The sequence below is a fragment of the Rhinatrema bivittatum genome, chromosome 15 (genome assembly GCF_901001135.1).
Source record: "Rhinatrema bivittatum chromosome 15, aRhiBiv1.1, whole genome shotgun sequence".
In the NCBI taxonomy this organism is placed as follows: Eukaryota; Metazoa; Chordata; class Amphibia; order Gymnophiona; family Rhinatrematidae; genus Rhinatrema; species Rhinatrema bivittatum.
The window spans coordinates 48,629,294-48,649,321 of record NC_042629.1 but is presented as its reverse complement, the minus strand read 5'-3'; the positions used below and the strand labels follow the sequence as shown (position 1 = coordinate 48,649,321).

General features: G+C 42.6%; 1 protein-coding gene across 1 annotated transcript; it reads left to right on the top strand.

Annotated features, from left to right (window-relative positions):
- Positions 1 to 473: 473 nt before the first annotated feature.
- Positions 474 to 15,070, top strand: TENT5C (terminal nucleotidyltransferase 5C). The gene is made up of 3 exons (XM_029578574.1): positions 474 to 716; positions 1,131 to 1,191; positions 7,949 to 15,070. The coding sequence occupies exon 3, from the start codon at positions 7,968 to 7,970 to the stop codon at positions 9,141 to 9,143; it is 1,176 nt and encodes a 391-aa protein (XP_029434434.1). The 5' UTR covers positions 474 to 716; positions 1,131 to 1,191; positions 7,949 to 7,967; the 3' UTR covers positions 9,144 to 15,070.
- The last annotated feature ends 4,958 nt before the right edge of the window (positions 15,071 to 20,028 follow it).

Sequence of the window (20,028 nt, the reverse complement as noted above, 5' to 3'; positions counted from 1 at the left end):
AACCCAAGGACTGGGTTGAGAACTATTGCTATAATCCAGCATTGATTTGGATATGGGTATTTCCCACTGCCAGAGCCCTTTCAGAGAGACATTTATAAGGCCCTGTTTACTAATGTCAGGTTTGCACATTGCACGGTGCTATGAAATAGGTCAATTTTAGAGGCAAGGGTCCCTGCCCCCTTCAACAGAGGAGCGGACGCTGACCCTTTAAATCCAACCCACGTGCCATTCGTACGGCCCGCCCATTATTTACTAGTCCCTTAGCAACCATTCAGGGAAGGCAACCAATCAGAGGCCGGGAGCGCCTTCCGGCGTGGCGCAGAAACCGCCGTCGCCGCCCCTTCCAAAACTCAGCCCGGGCAGTTCCCGAGTTTGAGCCGCGCTGCGAATAAATTGGGGGGAGGGAAGGGGGGGCGGGGGGCAGGGTGCGCGTTGGAGGTAGCTCGCGCTTGCCTGGTGCCCGAGGTGAGGGGGCGGGGACAGGGGCGAGCTAGGCCGCGGCGGAGACATACGCCGGGGCGCGCGCGCGCGGCGTGAAGCGTCAGGCTGCCGATAAAAGCGGCGGCGGCGGTGGGGCTTGCGCCCTCCTTCAGTCCCTGGGTGCCGCGGTGGTTGGTGTCGTTCTCTCTCCTCCGGTGGGGGTGCCGGGGCGCTACTGTGAAGCAGGAACTCTTTCTTCCCCCCCCCCCCCCCCTGCCGTCCTTTGTAACGCTGAGGTGAGCTCTGGGTGGCGCGTGTCTCCGCGGGGGGGGCGGTGGCTGCCAGTAACCCGGGGGCCCCTGTGGCCGAGGTGACCTCTCTCGCCGGTTAATTCTCCCTCCGCGCTGCTGGCGGCGGTGACACCCAGTGAAGCGCTGGGGCTTGCTTTCTCGTCCCCACCCCCGCCCGCTGGCCCGGGCTATAAATAGCGAACCAGCTCTCGGCGCCCTGCAGAACTGCGCTTTCGCCCCGCGTAGAAAGCAGCGGAGCCGCGCTGCAGCCCTTCCCCGGGTGTAACTGTAGGCACCCTGACTGCTTGCACTGCTGCTGCTGTACGTTTGCAGGCGGAACTTGGGCTCCGGCTTGATCAGCAGAGATTGTACACTTTTGTTCTTCGCTTGAAAAGTGGCTCTTTTTTTTTTTTTCTTTAGGTGCTGAACCTGGATTACACTCTTGTGAGGCGGCGTATAAATCTGCCTCTTATAAATCAGAGTAAGCTTATTTTTTCTTTTTTATATAGTTATCCTTAAATCTCTTTAATCTGTTGCCGAAGGATATTTTAATAAGCTTTCCTGTGAGCATTTTCGCAAGATCATGCCTGACCCTTGGGGCTCAGAAATAGCAACAGAATCTAATATTAAGCTTTTTACCACTGGTGTGATAGTTTACTTGTAGAAACTGTTCAAATGCTACTGTACTTGGCTACAATCAGAAGCACCAGATAAAAGCCAGATAGTGTTTGGGATTTTTTTATTTTTTTTTTGCATTTTACATCCTGGGTTCAAGCTTCTAGTGTTATGCTTGCTAAGCTTTATTTCCAAGGTTGAACTTTCTGCCTTCCCCCTCACACTTCTTCCTTTCCTTTCTCTAATATGCCTCCTTGGGTGAGAATTCTCCTTTGTATTTTTTTGCTTAATTATGGCAGTACTTAGAAGACACATTTTTGATCATCTCAAGAAAGCAGCAGTAGGCTTTAAGCATCTGTTCTGAAACAGTTTGTTATAATCTCTTATAGTTCTAGGAAGTCTCTGGTAGGGGCATGCTGTAAGGTCTAATGTTTTCTGGTTACAGATGTTTGAACCGATTTGGCAAACCTTCACCTTCAAGGGTTTTGTGTGCAACTTTTTGGCAAAATATGTATCTTGCAGATAGTCAGACAGCATTTGATATGCTCAGGTTTTCCCTGGATTTGCTAGAAACACTTTTATACAATTCTCCCCATAATTTACTAGGAAAACATAACTTGAAACTAAGCTGATACTTGCTGGGTTCAGGTTTTACTTCATATTTCCTTCTGTTTCTTGTCTTGACCCAGACAAGAAACAGAGAAGGATGTTTAGTTGATGGACCCTTCCAGCATATAACCCTTCCAGCATATAACCTTCAGTCTTTCTTGAGATAAACATTTTTTTCCGTAATTAAACAAACTTGCTAACTAATTGAGCAATACACTTCAGTTCAGTGGGATGTCCAATTAGATAAGGGTTATGGTTGACCTTCTGTATGAGACTTGACCTTTGGAGTAGCATGGCCTAGATTACAATCTGCCAGGTAAAGTGTTTTATTGAAAGCATATACTGCATATCCTAGGAGGTTCTGGAAGATAAGCCTCAAACCTGCTAAACATTTTGTTTGCTGAAATAAATGAGTTAGGTTTCTCTTAAACTAACTTTTAGCCTGGCTTCCTAAGGGACACTGGCCCAGCTGTCCCATTCACATTTGAACTAGTAATCCAGTTTGATTCCAATGGCACTCAGAGCACCCATTCACCCCTATGTCGCTTCTTTTGCCCCCTTGCAATTAGTCACTATTACTTCATTTCCTTTTCTATAAGGGACTGGGCCAGTTTGGCCATCTCAAGGAGATCTGAGTGCATTGTTGTGATGTCATATTTAAAAAAGCTGCCATGCCATTGGTTTGTAGTCATAACTAGGCACCATGAAACATTTTTATTTGAATTAGTCTCTGACTTTCTCATAGTAGCTGAAGACAGCTTATGATGTGACATCTACAAAAAAAAATACTCCCCAGATTTCATGCTAGCAAGATTCACAATTTACTTCTCCATATGTTACAAGTGACATTGCACATTATATGGGTCAGTCTAATCCTAAACCCTCTTGCTTTGATCTGGGATATGCTTGAATAGTTAAGCAGAACATTTTTAAAGGAATACACAATTGGCAGTTCTTTTTCTAAACTGGTGGAGTGCGCTCCTGAGACGATATGAAATTAAGTCGTCATTTGCATTCTCATGTATTGTGAAGTTTTACTTCTAAAGATCAGCACTGAAGAGCCAAGACTGAGTACATGGGATATGTGGGTGAGCTGGTTTTCTTTGCTGGACTGAAAAAAAATCACTGACATCTTTTAAATCAAAAAGCAAACTTCTATAAAGCTGTCAAATATGATTATGTATCCTACATAATATGCAGGCTCGCTTATCCAGGAGGGTGGCGTAAAACTCAAGGAGTGGTATGCCACAGGTGGTAATACGGTTAGTGAGGATAATCTTTGGCAGTATGGCTTGGAATAAGTGGACAGACTGGATGGACCAGTGGGGCGCTCTAGTCATCTGTTATCTAATGAACTGTTCCTCCAGTACACACGCCACACGATCTTTTAGGTTAGCTGAAACAGTATGCATTACCTACAAAAAATAGCTTTCAAAATTTTATATAATTAGCAACTAGTAGTTTGCAATTGTGTGTGTGTATATACATTGGATTCAGCTTGCCATAAAATGATCCCATAAGAGGAGATGAACATCCCAGGTGTTTAGTGTTTGACACAGGCGATACTGAATACAAACTTAGTAAAAGTAAAACTTTGTGCATATTGAGCACTTCTAGATATAAACCGATAGGAATAGAATTGTTATAAGTAGCATAGTATATTTTTGTAGCTTTTTTTTGTAATTTGCTTCACCATTCAGTGAAGAAAGTGGTTTGGGAGTTTGCCACTGTTTTCCAAATCTGGTGCTCATTTGGTTGATGGAGCCTTGCACGATGTGCTAGTAGCGCGGCTTCAGGCCCTGTTACTTGGATGACGGAGCACAAAGGCAGTTTTAGAATGAAATCTGTTCCCAAGGTCCTAAAACATCAGCTTAGCTTGACTGTACCGTTAGATCAGTAGAAACTGAGCACAGCAAGGTAAGTGGATAAAAAAAAGGGGGATGAAGGGATGGAAGGAGATGGAGTCCTAGGTTTTCAGCTATCACTAAAAGGAGCACCTCTTTAGTATAATATGGGTGCTGACATTACTGGGTCTCCTGGTTATTTGCCCAAACATAATACACTGGTCTTGAATAAGGAGTTTGAGTTTACCCCAATTGATCCTTTTGAGCATTGGACAGGGAGAATGATCTCAAAGGCACTTGCTTAGTCTGATCAGATACCAGAATACATTATCAAGCATAACTAATCATTTTAGTATGCCAGGGTTCAGGGGTGTGAACTTCGACATGCATGCTAAAATCAGAATGTTATACATTTTTTTTTCTATAAGCTTTCAGCTAATGTTTTAGTTACTTCTATTAAGTCTCTATAATTTCTTGAGGAAAAGCTGATAGCTCTCCAGAATGTTATCAGTTCATCTTACTAACGGCCTTCTTTGGAACCTGTTAAGAGTTAAACTCCTGACAGTCAGGGCCAGCTATGAGGAAACTGTACTGTGTATTCAAATTCAGCCAGCAATTAATGGAGTAGGAGCTTGCATTTGTGTGATTGAACTAGTTCTCGTGAACTCCCTGTTTGCTTTGCTGGTAACAATGAGTGAAGGCCATATGTGAAAGCCCAGTTATCCAGCACTCAACCTACTGACATCTAGCAGCATAACTCTATTTTTTTTTTTTAATACTGCTTCTGTGTGCCAGGAAACATGTACTCTTCTTTATGGCATCACCCTGAGTGCTAGGTGAAAGTCACAGGCACTATCAAAAACAGTTTCAACAGAATTCTAATCTCCATCTTAAAGAAAAGGGAGGGAGTGTGTATTCAGTTCACCGGCATGGACTATTTCCTGTGCAAGCAGGATGATAGGGCTTTAGTTGTACTTTTAAGCCTTTCATGGCTGTTTGTAGATGGGAGTACAAGGCCCACATTTAAGCATAGACAAACTCCTAGAGTATCAAACCTTGGGAGTTGCCACTCCCACTTTAGAGCAGTGTGCCAGCACAGCTTCAAAGGGGTGCCACCATGAGTTCCAAAATCTTAAATCTGTTACTGGGTCCAGAGCAAATCAATGAGCAGAGGGCCCCAACATTCTGCCCCAGTTATGGGGCAGGGGTGGGTAGGGTTACACTGCAGCTGCTTGCAATGGCAGTTTGGCTCTGTTTGGGCTGCATCAGAGTGGGTGGCAGCATTGTCTTTTGTCCTTGGCCTTATTGGTAAGGAGGTGATGACCTGCATCAGGTCATAGGGCTGGAACTATGCTGCTATGGGTGGGTCTACCATGGTGGGACTCAGGGGTAATTGCCCCAATTTAGTTCTGTTCCCTGCTCCCACCCCCAAGGGATAGCCCTGTTTTGTACATCCAGTTAATCTGGCTGCCTTCTGGCTCTCTGCTCATATTTGCAGATTGGCATCTGTGTCTTGCACCTATCCTCAAGGATATCTTTAGCCTTGACAAGTTTTAATGTATCTGTGAAAGGGTCACCATAAAAAGTGGGTGTGCGCATGCCCTGCAGGTCTCTTCATACATCTAAGAGTGGAGGTGGTGTTGAAGACTGGCTTTCTCTAGGACTGGCTACTGCACTAGCAGGCTATCTAAATATTGGGAAGGGGACAAGGCTTTTATATATGCTGAAACTGTCAGATCTGTTGTGTGATGAGGGGGTGTACACGGGCAATCTCAGTTTAGGATTTACAGAAAGTTCAGTATATATTGTGTAGCATGCCCTTAAATTAGTTAGCTCTGATTAGAATCTACTTTAGTAGAAGTGGTGACTAGGGGCTTTGTATGTTCCCAATTGTACATTATTTCAATTTTTAAAAGTTCTTCTTATTGAAGTTGCCTTGGATTTTATCCATGTGAAACTACACATTTTTTAATCATTTAATGCTAGCTTAACTTTTATATTAAGTATTGACCTATGGAGACAGGGGGTACCTCTTCCTCGTTCTTCAGATTCACAAAAACAAACATACAAAAATGCTTTGTGGAGTTTTATTTTTGACTCTTCAGTTTCCTCTTCCTTTGTACTTCCAGCTCAGTCAGAACCAAGGCTCGGATCTGCTGCCTTGAGCCTTCAGTTGTTACTACCTGAGCATTTTGTACCTAGTCTATAATCCCCATTCTGTCAAACCTAGTGTGGTCACCAGGGGTCACCCTTAAGCAATGGCCATGACTCGCTGACCCTGATTGAGTCAGGGACCTTCCACATGGCAGGGCACAGCACTTGACTCCTGAGCCATTGGACTGGCCTGGGAGGTTTTTTTTTTTTTTCTCAAACAAACAAATGAGCAGGAACCTTCAACAAATCTAGCAAATACACACCCAGGTTCCACAAAACATCACAAAATCATCGATATGAAAAGCAAATCTCAAAACGAACACAGCATGAGAAATCAAGTGCAAAGTACGATCTGTCTCTTGCCTTGCAATGGGCTACAGATGGTGTCAGAAAAAGGCACCGCAAACTCATTTGCTGGTTCAAAGCCCTATACAAATAAATTCAATATTCCCTCAAAGCCAAAAGCGAAAAAATACATGGCTCTAGATTAATCACTGTACCCAAAGCTATATTCAGAATGTAATGCCCAACCGGCCCGGGCCCATATTTTGGCATCCTAAATGCTTGCATCAGGGAAAACAACTTACCAAAGAACTTTTTTTCAGCATTCAAATAGCTGTGTGTAACAATCAGCATAGGGAGTGGATGAACTACCCAGATACTGGCTGCATTCTGCCAACTGAATAAAGATGTGCTCTGTGTAACTTGGAGGTTATCTAAATTACTTTAGGATGGTGCCCTGGCACAGCCAGACCTGCCCAGATAATGCTGAATGTTGGTGGCATCTTTATAAATTAGCACTGCCCCCAGAATGCCTCAATCTATCTGGGTAAGGTGTGGGGTTTTTTTTAACCAGGATAAATTGGTGACATTTGGTGTGGCAAGAAATTCAAATCTTGTGATTTGTCTAGCAAAGGCTTGACACATCTCTGACTATGGACCTTAGTGCCCTAAAGCAGGTGCTGAAACTGGTCCTATAGGGCACCCCCCCCAGCCAGTTGGAATTTCAGGATGTCCCTAATGAATATGTATGAGACTTATTTGCATGTACTACCTCCTGTGAATGCAAATATTTCTCATTCATATTAATTGCGGATATCCTGAAAGACTGGCTGGAGGGGGCCTGTAGGACTGGTTTGAGCACCCCTGCCCTAAAGATGCAGTGCAACTACTATAGAGGCAAGCTTTCTCCTCCAAAGAGTTTTGTCTAAAGTAGCAGAGGCAAAGGGAAGTACAATGTGTGGAAACAATTTGAAGACTGAGCTCCTGATTGCTAACTCAATTACACCAGTTGCAAAGCCATTTCCCAGTTTCCTTATCGTGGGGATATTGCCAGCTCTGCCTTATTCTCAAGACCTGTCTCTTTTTTTTTTTTTTTCCTTTAAAGGATTGTTGCTAACAGAAGCAGCTATTCTCTTTTTGGTAGGCTTATAGCCATTCCACTTCTTGTACAACTTTAACTGATGTGCATCAACTTTGCAAAACTGATAAGTTTAAAATGTGAAGTCTGTGAGACTCCTGCATGTTTATTTTATGTACATACTGATCCTTGCAAGTCTGGCAGCTCTTCAAATCTTACACCCTGCTGGTGTCTGTGATAGCCCATCCTACTCAAGGGACCCTACCCATGCCATATACTGTAACTGGAGTCTAAAAGTATTAAAGCACAAGATGATGAAACTTTGTTACACTGGAAGGGTGTATATCTCTATCTTGTAAACTTTTACAAGGGGCTGATGGGAGCTTGCTGGACTCCCTCCAGCACATCACTGGAAATCCTTGTTGGCCATAGATTTACGATGCATTCAGCTGTATTTGATGTAGCAGGCTGTACAGTTCTGGCTAGAGTCCATGGGTGCAATTGCATAGGTAGACTGCCCAGATTTCCACTGCTATACTTCTCTGGGATTGGTCACGAACATCAGAATCACTTCCTGGTTTTATCAACATTGTAGAATGTTGAAGCTTATCCCAAGGTAAAAAAAACTTAACCTTTTTTTTTCTCTCCCTTCCTAGTTGTGAAACACAAAACAATATGGCGGACAGCAGTAGCTGTGAAAGTAATTGCAAGTCCTGCAGCGTCCTGAACTGGGATCAGGTCAGCCGCTTGAATGAGGTCCTGACAGAGATTGTCCCAGTCCATGGCCGGGGCAACTTTCCTACCCTGGAGATTACACTAAAGGACATAGTGCAAATTGTACGCAACTGCTTGGAGGCAGAAGGCATCAACATCCGTGATGTTAGACTCAATGGCTCTGCTGCCAGTCATGTCTTGGTGAAGGACAATGGCTTGGGCTATAAGGACCTTGATCTAATCTTTAAGGTGGACCTCCGCACTGAGGCAGAATTCCAGCTGGTCCGAGATGTTGTCTTGGGGTCACTCTTGAACTTTTTACCAGAGGGTGTGAACAAAGAGAAAATCAGTCGGTTAACTCTAAAAGAGGCCTATGTTCAGAAGCTGGTGAAAGTGTGCACAGACTCTGACCACTGGAGTTTGATATCCCTGTCTAACAAAGATGGGAGAAACGTAGAGCTCAAGTTTGTGAATTCAATTCGGCGTCAGTTTGAGTTCAGCGTTGACTCTTTCCAGATAATACTGGACTCCTTGCTCTTTTACTATGACTGTTCAGAAAACCCCATGTCGGAGCATTTCCATCCCACCGTGATAGGGGAAAGTGTATATGGTGACTTTGAAGCTGCTTTGGATCACCTTCGGAACAAACTGATAGCAACTAAGAACCCTGAGGAGATCAGAGGTGGGGGTCTTATGAAGTACAGCAACCTTCTAGTTCGGGACTTTAAGCCACTGGATAAAGAGGAGATCAAATCACTGGAGCGTTATATGTGCTCCCGTTTTTTCATAGACTTCTCTGACATCTTGGAACAGCAGCGAAAGCTGGAGAGCTACCTCCAGAACCACTTCATTGGGGAGGAGAAGAGCAAGTATGACTACCTCATGATTTTGCGCAGGGTCATCAATGAGAGCACAGTTTGCCTCATGGGGCATGAGCGGAGGCAGACCCTGAATCTCATTTCTCTCCTTGCTCTGCGGGTGCTGGCAGAACAGAACATCATCCCGAATGCCACAAATGTTACATGCTACTATCAGCCAGCCCCCTACGTCAGCAATGCAAACTTCAGCAATTATTACATTGCCAGTGCTGCCGTTCCATACAGCCAGTCCTATCCAACTTGGCTGCCATGCAGTTAGACATGTACTAACCTAGGTCTTGAGGCTCTCAAAATCTGAGCTCAGAGAAAGTGGTGTCCGGCTGACTTGGGGGTTCTCTGCCTTTGGTTCACTGTCCTTTTATTTATAAATTGTATGTCATTCAAGAAGGGCAGCATTAAGAATAATCAGATGCCAATCAGTATTAAGGCCTGTCTGCTGAGATGTGAGAGGAGCTGCAGAATTACTTAATATCCTGAAGTTTTGCAGCCTGGGACACAAAATGAAGTCACTCCAAAGTTAGTTGTGTGTATTATTTTTGTGGGGTTTTTCCCTCTGTGTTGGAAGTGAATTTGGTTCCTTGTGTATCAGGGAGCAGGAAAGGGCAGTAGCCAGTGTCACTTGTTTGTCTACACACACCATGCACGTCTTAGCTTCTGGGTTTAGGAGCATGCTGGCTACTGTCTGAAAGTTCTAGGTAAAAATGGTCAACTTGGTTTTTCTCAGCCTATAGTGGCTTTGTATTTTTTTTTTTGTATTGAGGGGGGGTCTAGAAGTCTGGCTAGCAGCTGGACTCTTCAATGAACCTTCTAGGGCTTTTTGAATGTCATTGAAGGCCATTCTTGCTAGAAAGAAATTTAACTCTGCTAAGATGCCTGAAGGGGTTTTTGTGTTAATTCCCCCTCTTGATCAGGATAGAAATAGGTTTGCAAAAAGTACTGGTCTTCACAAGTACAACTTTTGTTCAATTTTTCACCTGTAGGAATGTTAAACTTTATAGCTGAGAAAATTAAAACGAATTAAAAAATAAAAAAAAATTGTGGATAGGTTAAAAAAAAAATTCTTAAGTACTAGTAGCCTTTTTTCTTCTAAGGAAACTATTTTTTCTTTTTTGTTGAGACTTGCCTTTCAAGACTAGCAAAATGCCATGCATTAACCTACTGAATGATGTGAAAAATCTCCCTCAACCTTTTGTTCCAAGTCCATCTTGTGGTTACCAAATGGGGTTTTGTTTGTGGGACAATTGAAGGCCATTTCTCAATTACTATAAAGGGTGCAAACACTCAGTGAGTTTGTTACCAAAGGCATCTACCATAGCTTTCGGCTCTTGTTCTGGAATTGCACTCTTCTACCAGGACAACGCTGGCATTTGCAGTTTCACATGGTCATCACTGTGCATAGTTTGTGTCGTTACAAGACCTGAAGCAAGCTAGTCTTTCCTGACTTGGTGCACAGCCTGTAGGCTAATGCTCTGGCTAAAATCTCAACAGAGGACTTTGAGCTTGCTCTGGCACATGAAGTCTCTTGCTCCTTTTTCATATGAGCTGGCATAATTCCATGCAAAGTGAGAAGGCTAGACAAGATACCATGTACAGAACTGCATATGGGGAGTAACTTAAGTTCTTGTAATTCAAGGGGTTATAACTTCAACATCCTAGACTCTTCAAACACTAGCATAGGCTTGAACCGGTATGTTTCTTGGCTAGTTGCATTCCAGCTAGACTCAAATTTTACTAAATCCTTTGTGCCAAACCAAAGGCAGTCTTGCTTGTAGGGCTCTGGGGACAAGATTTGTTGTGCTTGCTAGTTTACAGTTGGGCATTGATCTCATCAACCTGTGCCTTATCCACAGAAGCAAATGCTGGTTTTACTTGCAGCTTTCTTCTGTAACCAACCTACATGTTGTAGAAATTACAATGCAAGCCCATTTAGTGATAAATCTGAGTTTAATCTAACTTTTACTGCATGAGGGGACTAGTGTAGTAAGCTTTGACTTCAGGGTTTACATTTTGTATTCTTGTAAGTTTCTACTTGCACAAGCCCCATTCCTCATTCCACACAGACATAGAATGCATAGATCTAGCATCTTTTTTGCTGTGATCATAGGGCAGATTTCTATATACCTAAAGAACTATACATTTACTCTAGGACATTATGGACCATTAAAGATCTTCTGGATGTCACCTTCCATATTCAGATGCATGACCCACACTGTTAGTTTTCTAGAAAAATAAGCCTGTAAAAGTAACATTTTAATAAACCATAGTTAATATGCCCTTGCATGTCTGAAAAATATTGGTATGCCCATGTCACTGTAATGAGAATTTTTTGTTCCCAGACCTTGAAGTCCATTTCTAGAAGTACACTAAATGCTTTTTGATGCCTTAAAGGGGAGAGGAAATATGCTGGATGCTAAAGCATTTTAAGGATGGCCTTTTTATCTTGTCAGTTTTGTGTTTAACACCAGTATTTTGGTAGGGAAGTTTTAGTGGCATTCTGGCAATAAGAATATATTGCAAATGTTTGCCTTCCCTTGTAACCTGAGTTAGCATGACCCTTCAATTGAATATTTTTCTGGAGAAAGAGTTCACTTATTTGGGGGTCATTTAGAGTAAACACATTAAGCTAATTGCATGATTCACATTATCTTGTGTTCTAGCCATTCACCAATATCACAAACTGCCTTTAAGATGCTTTTTGAATGCAGACATTAGAAGTCTTCTAGCAGGATGGTGGTACTTTATTTCAAAGATGCCTCTATCAAAAGTTTGACTGTTGGATGTCTGTAGTGGCCTTTGATAGATTTCTACAGTAAGAGTAGGACATGTCTGGAAATAGTGGTGGGCCATGTATTTCATTTATACATGTCTTCAGTTCTTTATTGCTTTATGGGTGCTATTGGCTTAAAGTGCAGCTTTACCAATGAGGGCATCAGTGGTGCTAGTGCACTTTGACTTCTGATAATATACTGCTTAGAGCTCCCACTCTTTAGTTTGACCCTTCTGGTAGTAAAATGTTTTGGTATCTCAAGGATCTAAAGTTGCTATTTATTTTAGTTTTTTTTAGAGGTTGACTTTTTTTTTAAATATGCTTCTGTTCCAGGCACTCCCTTACTTATAATAGTGTTGTCATGCTTTGCACTTTAGAAGGGAATTGAGCCAACTTGGACAGTTGGGTTTTTCTCTTTGGAAAACTGGACTTTAATCTGCCTTTTGACATAATGGAAACATTCTAGTGGTCATGTATTAAGCATACAGCGTATTTGCCATTATCCTTTTGTGTAATGGAAATATACTTATAAAATCCTTAGCTTCCCCAGTATAAAGTACTGAGCCAAGAAAATGGTTCCCCCCCCCCCCCCCCCCCCCCGCCTTACAAGACAAGCTTCCTCTACCTGTTTTCTGTAGTCAGCAAGTCCAATCTCTATTTCTTTAGGGTTAGAAACAGGTTTGCTCCAGTTTCTGCCCAGGTACCTGACTCATGGCACTAGCTATATAGTCTTCGCTGGTGTAGCAAAGTAGTGTCTAGCAGGTGCCTAATTCTGAAATTTGAAACTAAAAGCTAACTGTCTCAATCACTCTCAACCATTCAGTGTGGCTTTAAGTTGCTGCTGTTAGAAACAGGTCTGCCTATCCTGACTGTAGGTACCTCATCAACTGTTTCAGGGTCAAATGTCGTAGTTATATATAGTTTATCCCCCCACACATTTTTTTTCAGGATTGACCTTACTGTGCAGAATGTAACATCTAGGAGAAGTAGGTAATTCATCTTTTTCCTTTAGCTCTGTGACAAAGGTGCATACAACAGGTGGTGTATATTCAAAGGAGAGTCTGAGGCTTAGCTGTCCATTTATGGACTCTTAACATAATTGGGAAAACTCTCCTATGTCAGGTACTTCCTACCTATAATATGAAAACATCTGGGACTCACCTCTCACCCTCACATAAATAACTAAAATTCTTCCTACCTATAATATGAAGACATCCAGGACTCACCTCTCACCCCACTTCTCACAAATAACTGTATATAAGCACAAGTTTGGAAGGTCAAAGGCCACAGCTTTAATGCAAACAAATACTCAAGCCAAACATAATCATTACATATTATCTACAGAAAACACTCCCAACATATTGGACCCTGGTAGGTCAACTGCCACTGCCCAGCAAACTAGGCCACTTGACCATATGCCCCTGCCAAGCTAGCAAGGAGCCAGTCACCCGCAGGGCTAAACCCAGACCCTACAGCACTAGATAACCCCAAGAAACTCCAAATCAAAGTTTATGCTTCCTGCTCAGGTACCTTGCTTGCTGTGTCAAAATGGCATGTAGACTGAAAACAAAATGCAACCAACAGTGGTATATCAACAACTGAAAAAATAAGAGTGAAGGGCAGGAGAAGTTCTACAGGCTGGGAAGGTGAGCACGGGCATTGTCCAAATATAAATAGGAGCTGGATTCAAAAAGGGATCCTTATGCTGCAGCCAACTAGGATGGATATTGATCTGTTGTCCTAGCGATGCATGGGAAGGAAGAGACTTTTTTTACATTTTAATTGATGGACAATTGAAAGAAAAGCTGGGGTAATCATGTGCCTGGCTCAGCTGGGGCCCATATTATACTTGGCAGCCCATGGTGAACCTGAGCTACCTTCCAGAATAGCTCAAAGCTTATCCCCATCCAGCTATTGTCTGCTTACAAGCCTGATGGGACAGCAAGATTTAAGAACTGTCTCCCAGTAGCTCGCTATGCTCAGTAGCTGCAAGATTGCTTGAGCCCATCATGGTATGTTGCTCCACAACATGGCGCTCCTTTGGTTGCTCTACATGGTAGCATAATAGTGAACTGCCACAAGGGGCCACTGATTCCCGCTAGGATAAGTTCAAATTATTAACCTTTTATCTGAAAACTCTTTCCTATGGCTCTAAGAGTTGAAGCTCAGAATTTATTTTTTCAGATGTCACATTCTGGCCAGATGTTCACTTCACATCTGTTCTGTTACTGGCTAGAGTTTAGCAAGAGTGTGGGCTAAAGATCAAGTCCTACTCTAAGTGTGTGTGCCTTTCTCTGGTATTTTGATGGGCATTCATGTGTTGTACCCAGCTAGTCATGCCTCAACACTTTCAATTTTTCAATAGATATACAAAGGATTTAATCAATCACTTAAATTCATATTCAATAGAAAATTCCAAATCAAGGCAATGTAAACTGTCCTGATGACAGAATGTAGTACTTCAGCCAAAAAATCAGGAAGGTTCGCTGCCCTGTGCCTCTTTCAGGTCAGAGAGCCCTCTTTCTGAAGGGGTTGTGCCTTGCCGCATTGGGTCAGACTGTATTGTACTGATAAGGAATGTTTGTCATCTAGCTCAGGCAGGGACAGCTTTATAAGCTTCCTTATGCACTTGTGCGTGAGACCAAACAGCCTTAAAACAGTATTCTCAAAATTGCAGTAGTTAATGTTCAAAACATGTTAAAAGTGCCCAATACTCATTTTCTAAAGCTGTAAAAATAAACTCTAAGTGGATGGCAAGGTTGAATTTTAGAAGCAGAAATGTTTTCTGTAGAGTAACTTGCTACAAACACAAAGCACTTTGGACTTTATCCATATGATGGATAAGTGTAAAATGTTGTTTAAAGTTGGTACACTCCAGCTAGTCTTGGATGGAAGGCAGAGTACAACTTCAGTTGGGAATATGAGGGGTTTTATCTTGCCTGGGGACCAGTTGAGTAAGAATTGACAAAAGTCAGTGCTACATCAATCTCAATGCTGCAGGTGTCTAGTTGGAGGTTATCCATATGGTATGTTTAATTTTTCATATAACAAATAGGTTGCCCTAATTGAGCCATTTGCAGATGAACCTAATCTCTTAAGCAGGTAGGGTCGAGCACCAATGTCTTGGGCACCAACTAAGGAATGACTTAAATCTTTACGCAAAGGGTATATAGGTTTGGCATATCATCCACAATGGGACAGTTATTACTGAATAAGGTTTTTAATTATGGTATGCAGCCTATGTGGTGTACATGGGAGGGACAGGTTGAAGAGTGGTCTTGCTATCTTTGAATTAGTGTTACCAGTAGACATGTTTCTTAAACCAAGATGGGTTTACTTTTCTTTTGTCTGGAAAAAAAAAGTTAACGTCATAAAGTGACTGACTTCGTTTGAATAAAGATTTATTTTAACTAAACTGACTAAACTTTGTATTCTATTTTCTACGTGCATGTACTCATTGTGTTCAGATCATTCTGTTTCTTACAATAGTTACAAAGCAGTGTCTGATCCATAAAAGGAGAGATCAGATTTGAAAAGGTCTTAAGCTTCTTGCACCTTTTAATTATGGGGTTGAAGTGACTTTAAAATTTTAAAGCAAACATTTCAGCAATGTCTATAATATGCACTGATATAAAATGGATGGGACTTGTAGGAAGAAAACCAGAGCTTAAGTCTGGTTTCTAGTCCAGCTCACAAAACTGGCACTAAAACTATTGTGTTCTACAGACCATATAGTACACTATTAGCATTTTTAAATAAAAAGATGAGGATATGTTTATCTACTATGGTACTAGGTATCTGGAACAAGGTTCAGTTGTCATTTCACAAAGACAAAGGGGTTAGAAGCTCTCATCATGTACAAGGTTTTTGCTTCCAGTGTGTTAGGACAGTGATGCAATTGCAAAGTAAATTCTTTCCCAGAAGTGAAAACAGCAGTAAAATGCAGTGGAACCAGTTGCTGTTATACATATTTTCAACAATGCATGTTAACAACATGGCTTCATCGCTGGAGGTCTCTGTGAAACCTGTAGTCATTCAGGTGTGTGTAAAGGTCTAGAGAACATTGATTCAAGAAGGTCCATATTCTGCAATTCATTGAAAGGAATATGTTTTACCCTGTCACTTTTTCATTCTAGGCAGGGGCAGTATTCATGTTCAGTAGTACACTTCAAGACCAAGTGTTGGAGGAGTGGGGAGCAAGAAGTCATTACATAAGACCAGTCTTAAGTGCATTTGCAGGATTTGTTTTATTTTGGGGGGGAATTCTGTGTAGGAAAGCTACAACTTCTGCATACCTAGTCAAAATAACACAATATAAACTTGTTAGATAGTTTAGTCAAAGTTAAGACTCTTTGTTTAGAATTCCATGAACAATACAGTACCAATAAAAGGGACAGCCTTATGAGCCATTCTCTAATCCCTTAGCCTAACCCCTTTCACTCTACCCTAACTCCCCCCACCCCTAGTTCCAGTCTGATTCCTTTTTGCTCTCTTCCACATAGGTCAGGGGGAAAGAGAACATAAGAAATTGCCATGCTGGGTCAGACCCAAGGGTCCATCAAGCCCAGCATCCTGTTTCCAACAGAGGCCACAAGAACCTGGCAATTACCCAAACACTAAGAAGATCCCATACTACTGATGCAATTAATAGCAGTGGCTGTTCCCTAAGTAAAATTAATAGCCATTAATGGACTTCTCCTCCAAGAACTTATCCAAACCTTTTTTGAACCCAGCTACACTAACTGCACTAACCACATCCTCTGGCAGCAAATTCCAGAGCTTTATTGTGCGTTGAGTGAGAGAGAATTTTCTCTGATTAGTTTTAAATGTGCTACTTGCTAACTTCATGGAATGCCCCCTAGTCCTTCTATTATTCGAAAGTGAAAATAACTGAGTCACATCTACTCATTCAAGACATCTCATGATCTTAAAGACCTCTATCATATCCCCCCTCAGCTGTCTCTTCTCCAAGCTGAACAGCCCTAACCTATTCAGCCTTTCCTCATAGGGAAGCTGTTCCATCCCCTTCATCATTTTGGTTGCCCTTCTCTGTACTTTCTCCATCGCAACTATATCTTTTTTGAGATGTGGCGACCAGAATTGTACACAGTATTCAAGGTGTGGTCTCACCATGGAGCGATGGCATTATGACTTTCTGTTCTATTAACCATTCCCTTCCTAATAATTCCTAACATTCTATTTGCTTTTTTTGACTGCTGCAGCACACTGAGCTGATGATTTTAAAGTATTATCCACTATGATGCCTAGATCTTTTTCCTGGGTGGTAGCTCCTAATATGGAACCTAACATCGTGTAACTACAGCAACGGTTATTTTTCCCTATATGCAACACCTTGCACTTGTCCACATTAAATTTCATCTGCCATTTGGATGCCCAATCTTCAAGTCTTGCAAGGTCCTCCTGCAATGTATCAGTCTGCTTGTGATTTAACTACTCTGAATAATTTTGTATTATTGAAAAGCACCGGTCCAAGTACAGATCCCTGAGGCACTCCACTGTTTACCCTTTTCCACTGAGAAAAGTGACCATTTATTCCTACTCTGTTTCCTGTCTTTTAACCAGCTTGTAATCCATGAAAGGACATCGCCTCCTATCCCATGACTTTTTAGTTTTCATAGAAGCCTCTCATGAGGCTGATCAAGCCTAACTTCCTTTGCATGCATTCCTTGAGGCTTAACCTCTATATTTAGTACTTGCTCCTCACCCCCTTCCCAAGCTCTTTCTAGTACCCCATCCTCCCCTCTTCCTGTCCTCTCACCTTCCATATCGGACACTCTCCTTGCTTAAACCTAATACCTCCATCCAAGCCACTGTTTCTACCTATCACCCTCTAGGTCCACGCAGCCTAAGCCAATGCCAGCTGCCTCTGTGCTGGGCTGAGTAAACTGGCAGTGATGCCTCATGTCTGCTTTCATCCTGACCCCATTGCCTTCTGATTCCTTCTAGCTGCACCCCAATGATGTGGAAACACCTGGCTATGGCCTATATGGGATTTGAATATAGCTGTTGTCTCCCCATTTCTATATCAATTCTGTGCAAGATCTGCACTGTACCCCTGTACTGCATTCACCCAATGACAAGAAACTACTGAAAATAAGAATGTTGCAAGCATTTTGTTTGTGTATTATCAATGGAAATCATATACAAAATGCAGGCTGCTTGTGTGCTGTTCCCTTCACAGTAGACTCAACCCAAGCTGGGTATGTGGGGAAAACGTTTGGATTGCATCGATCTAATTTGTACTCTGGCCACCTGCTTGCAAAGGGCTTCATATATTTTCAGTACTAAGTTTACTAGGAAAATGCAGTCAAAAACAGGCCGCGCTCCAAAGGCTGGATGTGGATAACTTAAGTTAGCTGCACAAAACCTGCTGTTCAAATAATCCCCCTAGCTAATCACAACTTGTGCACACAACTTATCCAAAGGGCTATTCATGAAGGGTGGGGGCAGGGCTACAGTTTAGCTTGGAAGTGTACATATCAAACACACTCCCTAACAGGGGCACACATCTAATAGGGAATTTTTTTTGCTGCTGTGATCTGTAATATTGTGCATTGAATGCTGCTGCCCACGAGATGTCTGTAAAAAGGTACATGCACTTAATTTACATGGTTAAAGGTACTGCTCGCTGGCTGTCTAATATAGAAATCCAAAAGCCTGAGCTTCTCCACCCCTAGCACACTGGTGCAGGAGCTGTACTTTTGGCAGCAAGGAATATTTGCACGGTAAGACTAGGTCCTGCTAAGATTTTTAACAGGTCTTCAATGTAGTCCTAGAAAAATGCACAGATTCAATTGAATCCTTTACAGGGTAAGGTCCTTTCCTATTTAAGAATAAGTGAGCTTGGTCCGTGCCAGTGGTGGTTAAACACTTTGGCCTCTTGTTATCTGACTGTGATCAGGGCCTGTTCAACTTGTAAACCAAAGAAGATCAGGGTCTAATGTGCATAGATGATTTGACATTCTGGTTAGTAGCAGATGAAGTATTTTGTGGGGGGTCCTGTATCTGTGCTTACACTCTCTCAATAAATCAAATGCTGCAGGCTTGAGCTCAGCATGTACAAACTGGTGCCTTGTTTGGAAACAATGTGCCTCTCATGCTTGAACCTGGTCTGTGGTTTCAGAAGAGTCCTTGTTCCACCGTTGCACTCATTGATCTATGCAAGTGGCTGTACTGCCTCCAAGGTTAGAATCTCACCATTAAGTAGGCTGTAGGGGGTCAGAAGGGGTTTGTACTTATCTCACAGGGGTTTGGATTGGTAGAAATGTGTATTAAAAAAAAAAAAAAAGTTCCCCAACCTTTTCCTCTACAGAATGGGGGTCTGTCGTTAGGTTTGATAAAGCACCTGTCAAAAGAGGCAAACAGTAGCACACTGGGTTAAATAAGGCTGTGGTTTATTGACAACTGTCCAAGACAACCAGCCCCCATTTGCAAATTACCACCTTAAAGCAACTTCTGTTATCCCATCCCACCACAGGCTAAGCTTTGGGCAGTGCCAGCAGTACCACCCATCCCTTTAACCAGCTTCCACGGCAGCCTGCCCCCTTTCTAACTACCCTGCTGCTGTCACTCCACCTCCTCAGTCCTTCCCAGTCATAGCCCAGCTGTGGCAGACCCTCCACTATGCCTGGCAGCTCTGCGGTTTTAAACCCCCACCCCCAAAATAGTCACACAACCTCCATACAAGCTGTGTATAAATAAAGTGAATGCGGGCTCGGGTAAACTGCCACCTGCTCTGAACCAACATTTTCAAAGTCAATACTGACATTGAGCTAAAATGGGTTGGGAAGGAGAGAGGAGGAGAAACCGTGCCAATGAAAAATGTACAGGTATTGGGGGGTCCTTTTATATATCCCATCACAGGCCAGGCTCCCTGTGTAAAGTGACCACTGGGAGCCCTGCCTGCCCCAAGCTCAATTCAAAACTGCACAGGGGGAAGTTTATCTCATAATGACCCGCCCTTGATTCGAATGTAAACCTGCTCCTTGGAGCCTGCCATAAACCTGAATTAGCCTCCCTCCCTATTCCTGATTTTCAGAGGCTTCTCTTCTTTGAACTTGAGAATTTTACGGTAGGAGAGACTTTTCATAGGTGTGGCTTACTCATCTGCTGTGATGCATCCTGTGTGTGCTTTTCTTTTTAAAGATATCGACAATAAATAAATGTTTTGCCTGTGGTGGTTCTTTCTTTGTCTTTGGACTGTGTCCTGCTATCCAAAAAAGCTGTTTTCATCTAGCATGGAGATTGTACTGTGGCTAGACCTGTGCTCAGCCTGACCCCTGCCCTATTGTGACAACCTGGGGGGCCAGGCCTAGCACTTTGCTAACCTACAACTGCTGCTCTACTCGTATTCTTG

Coding starts and splice junctions, on each gene's coding strand:
- TENT5C (XM_029578574.1), top strand. CDS start 7,968: ATGGCGGACAGCAGTAGCTGTGAAAGTAATTGCAAGTCCTGCAGCGTC.